The 7,837-nt window shown below is 47.0% G+C and overlaps 1 protein-coding gene across 2 annotated transcripts in view; it reads right to left on the bottom strand.

Annotated features, from left to right (window-relative positions):
- The window catches only part of RGS9 (regulator of G protein signaling 9), an 83,547-nt gene that overhangs the window by 61,213 nt on the left and 14,497 nt on the right, over positions 1–7,837 (bottom strand). For both annotated transcript variants that reach the window (XM_019637767.1, XM_019637766.1), the window contains exon 2: positions 5,680–5,776. In XM_019637767.1, the coding sequence (XP_019493312.1) occupies positions 5,680–5,776 (97 nt within the window). The remainder of the gene's footprint in view (positions 1–5,679; positions 5,777–7,837) is intronic.

The raw sequence follows: 7,837 nt of genomic DNA on the forward strand, positions 1-7,837 counted from the left end.
GGCTCAGTCTATCTCTGAAGGCTGAGTCCCTTGGTCTCGCTCTTAAATCTTACTTCTGTCTCTTGTTCTTATTCAATCTGAGTCGCCCCTCTCGTGTCCCATTTGCCCTTGCCATGCAGGACGTGACAAAAGTCCCCCTCCTGGTCTCCATGGTTGGGACCCCTTCCTCCCTGACTCTTCTCTCACCACTCCCCGCCTCTGACCCAGCCACGCTGGCCACCTTGCTTCTCCTGACCATGCCAGGCACACGCCCAGCCTCCTGCCCCAGGGCCTTTGCTCTGGCCATTCCCTGAGCCTGGACCACTCTTCCCAGGAGATCTCCGTGGCTCACTTCCTCACCTGCTTCCTCTTTTAATAGTCTCAGGAGGCCCACCCTGACCATCCTACTTAGCACCGCGACCTTGAACTCCACCTCTGGCATCCCTGATACTCGCTTTTCCTACAGCGCTCACCTTCTCACATGAGAAATAATTTATGTATGTATTATCTTGCTTATTGTGTGTGTCCCTTGCTCCTAGAAAGTAAGCTCTTCAAGGGGGCGGCGGTGAGGGGGCGGTGTCTTTTACTTGGAACAAGGCCTGCCACCCAGGTGGTACTCAAGAAACAGCTGAGGCATGAATTAATGAACAAATGAAGGCAATAGCTGAAAGATGATAAGAAAGCGTGGCTTTTAGAGCCCTAATCCTAATTCTAGTTAACTCGAATTGACGGTATTTGCAAGTGAGTGGTTCAGTGGGGGTGGCAAAGTTTATAAACATATATGATCAGAGCTGCCAGTTGCCAAAATAGAACAGGCAAAAGAAGCAGCACCTTCTGGAAGCAAATGCTTCTGCTTTGGAATGTTGACTGGGAAGGGCTGCTGAGATATCCACAGTGCCTGGTAGGTGACTGGAAATGCCTGTCTCAACTTCAAAAGACTTAAGGGTCAGAGATATGAATAAGGGTCATGAATATCAGCGAGAAAGTAGAGGCCCAAGAGAATCCATGAGCTGTCTGTCCAAGGAAGGCTGAGCTGCAGGAAGACAGCCACAGGGACAACCTTGATTGCCTTTTGAGTATTTTTAAATTTTTTTATCAATAAAAAAAATTTCCCACCTGAAAAAATTCAATGGAAGTAAAGTCAACTGAAGGTTATAGTGAAACAAACTGGATGGGTTGGCACAATTTAAAGATAAGACAGCCCAAGTGTTTTTCTCGTCAGTGTCTGTGGTTGGCATTGACAGAGCCTCACCTGCACAGGTTTCAAATGTCATGCTCCCCCAGGAAACCCCTCACTGATGGAGAAACGTTGCACTCTCCCAGCCCCCCATGTGCTTGCAAATGGTCAGTCAGTCATTCAAGCAACCAGGTAGTCATGGCTGACTCCAGGAAACCAAAGATAAGAAGATGTGGTCCCTGAGCCCAAGGAGCTCACTGTCTAGTGCAAAGATATTATAGGACAACAAGGGAAGTACCAGGAGGCAGGTGAATTATGGTATCAAGAGAGCTTGGCAGTGCCAGGAGGGGGTCAAGATGGGTGGGAGGACCCGTGGGGTAACCGTTAAATGGATTCATAGGAATTAGGCAGTGGAAAGGAAAAAGGATGGTGGACAAGGGCATTCCAGGCTCAAGGGGCAGCAGGAACAGGAGAAAAGAACCTGACGGAGCAAGTGGGAACAAAGACCTTTCCTGTCCTTCTCTGGCCGGAAGCCCTCTCCCAAGGTCAGGGCAGCCGCATACAGCTGGACATATCCTCTTGGAGGGTTGCACCTCAAACCCACCTGTCCACATTCAAGCCACACCCCAGACTAAAACAGCTCACTGGTCCACCTGTTTCCCCTCAATTTAACTAACTTGGTTATATCATCATTATTCTCCGGCTATTTAATGAAATGACACTGTACAGCCCTTTACACTATACAAAGTCCATCTACAGTTTGCTTGTGTTTGTGGTCCGAAGAAAAGGAATCCCAGGTTCTCGCAGCCTCGTTCGGATTGCCTTTCTCTACTAGCTGTAAGATTTCCTATCTGAATTTCCGTCCTATATCATAAAAAGAGGGCATTCATAGAACGTGCCCAACAAATTGGTATGGTTTTGTAATCTCTCAGAATCTAATTAAGTAATTGTGTGAAAATGCTTTATAAAGACAGATGTGTTACAGGTGCAAAAAGAGATATACTCTCTAAGGAGCAATATGTTAGTGGTTATGGTTAGAATCATCAATATGAGTAGCATTTGTATGATTAGTGCATCTTTGAAACTTTGCATGCGGTACTGTGTAATGAAAACCCTGCGCTGCTAACCAATCAAATATAGGTAGCACGGGTGGGGGGAGGGCGGGCGAGTACACAAAAGTGAAAGACATACATACTCCCAGTCCTCAGAGAGTTGGGAAGACCTTCATATGAGAATAAGAAGTTAAACTAAGATCAACACTAGGGACCTTGAGGCAGAGAAAGCTTTGTTCAAGTCCCAGCTTCAATGCTAAGCTAGATAAATTGCTAAATCTCAATAGGACTCAGTTCTCTGTTAAATGGAGATTGTAGCAGTATTTACATCAGCAGAGGGATGTTGTAAAGATAAAGCGAGACTCATCATTGAAAGCACTTAGTGCTGTGCTATGCACAAAGTAAGGATTTATTAGATGGCAATTGCAGACTGAATTATGCACCAAAACGCAGGGAAGGTACTGACCGGAGTAAGAGCCAGGAAGAAGAGAATAGCTTAGAGAATCAAAACCCAGTGTGCATAGAAAGGAAGCAAGATTTTCCTAGACGGTGAGGAAGGGGCTGCTCTCCAAAGGCAGGGGGTGGGGGCGGAGAGTAGGCATGGGGGGNCACTCGGCCGGCCCAGCTGACAGTCTTATGGGGGCTCCCTTGTAGGTAATTAACTGCTTTTCTCTTGCTGCTTTTAAAAGTCTCTCTTTGTCTTTAACCTTTGGCATTTTAATTATGATGTGTCTTGTTGTTGACCTCCTCGGGTTTATCTTGTTTGGAACTCTGTGCTTCTTGGGCTTGTATGTCCATTTCCTTCACCAGGTTAGGGAAGTTTTCTGTCATTATTTCTTCAAATAGGTTTTCAATTCCTTGCTCTCTCTCTCTTCTCCTTCTGGTACCCCTATAATGTGAATGTTGGTATGCTTAATGTTGTCCCAGAGGCCCCTTAAACTCTCCTCAACTTTTTGGATTCTTTTTTCTTTTTGCTGTTCTAGTTGGGTGTTTTCTGCTACCTTATCTTCTACATCACTGGTTAGATCCTCTGCTTCATCTAATCTACTGTTGATTCCCTGTAATATAGTCTTTGTTTCCATTACTGTATCCTGTATTTCTGACTGGTTCTTTTTTATGGTTTCCATCTCCATTTTTATGCTTCCTGTCTCTCTGTTGAAGTACTCCCTGAGATCATTGAGCATTCTTTTTTGTTTTTTCCATGTGGGAGTCAAACCAGCAACATTGCTGTTAAGAGTGCACACTCTATCCACTTAGCCATCTGGGAAGCAGCTGAGCTCAAGGTGCCAAGTTCAGTCTTTCATTGCGGGTGGACATAGCCCACCATTGAACAGGCAATCTTGTCATTAGGAGCACGTGCTCTTACCAGCTGAGCCATCCTGCCGCCTGTTGGCAGCTCAGCTGCAGCTCAGGTAGGGTGCGGCTCACTGGCCTATATGGGAATCAAACCAGCCATCCTGTGGCTCAGACCTCGTGCTCTTAAGCAAACTCTTAACCAATTGAACCACTCGGCCGGCCCTCATTGAACATTCTTATAACCAGTGTTTGGAATTCTACATCTGATAGACTGCTTATCTCTGTTTTGCTTAGTTCTTTTTCTGGAGCTTTGTTCTGTTCTTTTATTTGGGATGTTTATTTGTCTCCCCATTTGGGCTGCCTCCCTGTGTTTGTTTCTCTGTATTAGGTAGGGCTGCCATGTCTTCCAGTCTAAGTAGAGTGGACTTATGTAGTAGGTGTGCTGTGGGGTTCAGTGGTGCAGTCTTTATGGTCACCTGAGCCACGCACTCCAGGTGTGTCCCTTATGCGGGTTGTGTGTGCCCTCCTCTTGTAGTTGAGCCTTGGTTGATAATTGCACATCAATGTGAGGGACTGACCCTTGGGCTCACTGGTTGTGAGGACAGGCCTTGACTACAGTGGAAGAATTGTTGTACAGGGGCTGACCCTATGGAGGAGGGTCTGCCTCAGCAGGACTCTGGTGCCTGCCCAATCTGCCCCTTGGGTGTGTCATACTTGGAGGCAGCTGGGTGACGCTCCAGTTCATTTTGAAGCTGGCAACTAGGGGGCGCCAGCCCCAGGACCACCTTGGAGGGGATCCACTGTAGGTCTAGTTTAGCCACAGCCTGTGCCCCACCTGGGGCCACCCAGCTGGAGCCAGAAAGAAATCTGCAGATAGCTGCTGCCTGTGCTGTGCTTGGAAGCACCTTGAGAGGCCAAGCCACAAACCAAAGCTGGCTACTGCCGGCTTTGGGCTGCTCAGCCAGAGGTACAGGACACGCTCAAGCCAGATGCTGCTTGTCTGGGTTCTGCAAACCTTTGAGAGATCCTAGGAAAGTGCAGCTTGAGCCAAGGCAAGTGGTCTGCACGGAAAAAGCCACTGAAAGCAGCTTGGGTGTGCCCAAAAGTTGGGTGGGGCCAGGTCTCAAATTGCCAGGGCCTAGCGAATGAATGGCGGAGACTTGGAAATGGCGGCTATTGGTGTTCACCCACCGGGAAGGGGGAGGGCTCAGCAAAGAAACAATGGCCTCCAGGAGAAAGCCGCCTCTCCAGCCCCCATTCCAAGCCAGACAACTCAGCTCCCCACTATATGTCCCTGCCGCCTTTCCGACTGCTGCCCCAGCACTGGAGCTCAGAGTGAGTGATTCTGTTGATGGGTAAGTCTGCACGCGCGCACGATCAGTTTAACAGGAGCACCTGTGAGTACAGCTGCATTCAGTCTCACTCAGTCACAGTCTCCGCTGGTTTTCACAACCAAAAATTATGGGACCTCTCTCCCTGGCACTGGAACCCTGGGCTGGGATAGAGATGGGATCCCTTGCTCCTTTAGGGGTTGGGGGAGTACTCCCACAGACGAAATAGCCCTCCCAATCTTTAATGGTCACACGTGGGTGTGGAACCAGCCCATTCCACGTCTCTGACCTTCCTACCAGTGAAGGTCAGAAGGTGGCTTCTTCTGCGCATCCTTAGTTGAAAGGCTTCAGTTCAGCTTGATGGTAGGCGATTCTCAATAATGGCTGTTTTGTAGATTCGTTGTAATTTTGATGTGGTTGTGAGAGAAGGTAAACACAGCGTTTATCTACTGTGCCACCTTTGTTGCCTCAGTAAAAGTTTTTAAATGACCTCCTGGGAGGAATGGCTTCAAAAGCGACCTGTTGAGTCCTTTTTTCCTTCCTTTCTGACCCCTTCCTCAGAAGAAGCCTGTGGTCCTGCAATCAGCAAATTTATTCTGTTTGGGGCTAGACAGTAAATATTTTCGGTTTTGTGGTCCATGATACAATCTCTACACAACTATTTGACTCTGCCACTGTAGTGTAAAAGCAGCCAAAGACAATACATAAATGGGGACGTGGATGTGTTCCAATAAAACTTTATTTACAAATACAGGCCACGGGCCTAATGTGGCCCATGAGCTATAGCGTGACAGCCCCTGCATATGGTAGTTCCAGGCCAAGAATGAATCACGAGATACATTACCTGTCATGGCGTGAGGGACGCTGCTGACCAGGATCTTCTGGTTCTGCATTCTGACCCCTGACTCTGGGTTCTGCATGTCCTTCACTAGCGCTTCAATCTGCAAGACAGAGGTGAAAAACCTGGCTGACCAGAACCCTTTCAAAAGCCGAGTGAGGCTCCTTTTGGAGCACTGAGGGATCAAAAGACACACAGATGAACACCAGGTGCTTACAGCCTAGGTGGCACTGAGTAACTATAATGCAACCAGAACTGCTGTGTGCTTCACAGATACAAACACCCTCCCTGAGGGTGAGAGCTCAGAGAGATTCATCCTGGCTGGGAGTGTCTGCAGAGGCTTTTAAGAAGAGGTGGAACTTAAAAAAAAAAAAAAGGATTTTCTTGGACAGAAAGTGAGAGGACAACACAAGCAAAGGCATAAGAGGGTAACAGTGTCCAGGGTGTGAGTGGGAGACGAAGCTGGAACGGCAGGTGGAGGCCAGGTCACAATAGTCCTCGAGTGCCACTCCCAGAGTGTGGATTCTGTTCCGGCAGCCCGTTCTGTAGGGAAGCGTAATGTGGCCTGCATTTTGGAAATGTGGTCGATGACAGAGAGAAGCACACTAAAGTAGGAAGAAGTTTGCCAGGGTAGAGAAAAGCAGGGAGATCCACTCAAAGCTATTGCAACAATCTGGGAAAAACAATGATGGGGCTTCACCCTTGCGTCTTCTACCCCTCAGCCTATTCTCAGCGGAACAGCCAGAGTGAGTCTTTCTATTGTTTTAGAATATGACACTCCTCTGTTCGAAACCCTGCGAGGGCCATTCCACTCAGAGTCAACGGCAAAGTCTGTCGCCTTACAGCTGATTCTTAGACCACCCCCTCTGCATTAGCCTCTGACCCATTAGTCAAGAGAGTGTCTCGGAAAACTGAGGCCGGATGGAATGATATCTGTAAAGCTCTCTCGGGGGGCGTCTCGGCCTGACTGGGACCTGATGGAATGATATCAGCTGTCTCCCCTGGGAGGACATGTAATTATGTCTTGGGNATACCCTTTACTGCAAACCTCAAACCATAAAACACATGCAACACATTTAACAAAACTCATTCTTATTTGGGGGTCCAGCCCCTTCTGCCCACCCATCTCCTCAAATGATGCTCTGGAGCCCCGTATCCCACTCCCAGAGGCAGGAGACAATGGCGCCGTCCCCATTAAGGAGCAAAGAAGGATCTGAATATGAATTAGAAGGTAGGGGAGGGTAGCGCTTATAAAGGCCACTTTTTTTTCTGCCAGATAGTTTTGTTTCTTTTTTTCTGCTACCTGATTTCATTAAAACAAAACAAGGCAAACAAACAAAAAGTGACAGTAAAAGTTTTGGGTTTTTTCTGTATTTATTTATTTATTTATTTATTTTATTAGTTTCAGATGTACAAAGCAATGTAATAGTTAGACATTTAAACCCCTCATAAAGTGATCACCCACCCCCCAAGCTACTACCCCTCCGACATCTTATAGAGCTGTAACAATACCATCGACCATCTTCCCTATGTTGGACTCCATATCCCGTGACTATATACCTATATATTTGGTTATAGTTGACGTTCAACATTATTCTACTTCAACTTCAGGTGTATAGCGCATTGGTCAGGCATCTACACAGCCTATGACGTGATCCCCCTGATAAGTCCAGTGCCCATCTGGCACCTTACATGATCCTTACAACATTGTTGATTATATTCCCCATACTGTATTAACTACCAATTTGTACTGCTTAATGCCTTCACCTGTTTCACCCTGCCCCCAACCCCATTCCCTGATAAATCTAGTACCTACCTGGCACTATACCTAGTTATTACAATATTATGGACTATATTCTTTATGCTATATCATATATCCCCATGACTATTGTATAACAACCGATTTGTACTTCTTAATCCCTTCCCCTTCCACCCATCCTTACCACCCACCTCCTATCTTAAAGAAATCCCTCTAAGATCCCTTGTAATACTGCTCTGGTGGTGATGAACTCCTTCAGCTTTTTCTTGTCTGGGAAGCTCCTTATCTGTCCTTCAATTCTAAATGACAGACTTGCTGGGTAGAGCAATCTTGGTTGTATGTCATTGCTTTTCATCACTTGGAATATTTCCTGCTAATTCCTTCTTGCCTGCAAAGTTTCTGTTG

Source organism: Hipposideros armiger, unplaced genomic scaffold, assembly GCF_001890085.2.
Source record: "Hipposideros armiger isolate ML-2016 unplaced genomic scaffold, ASM189008v1 scaffold_34, whole genome shotgun sequence".
Lineage (NCBI taxonomy): Eukaryota > Metazoa > Chordata > Mammalia > Chiroptera > Hipposideridae > Hipposideros > Hipposideros armiger.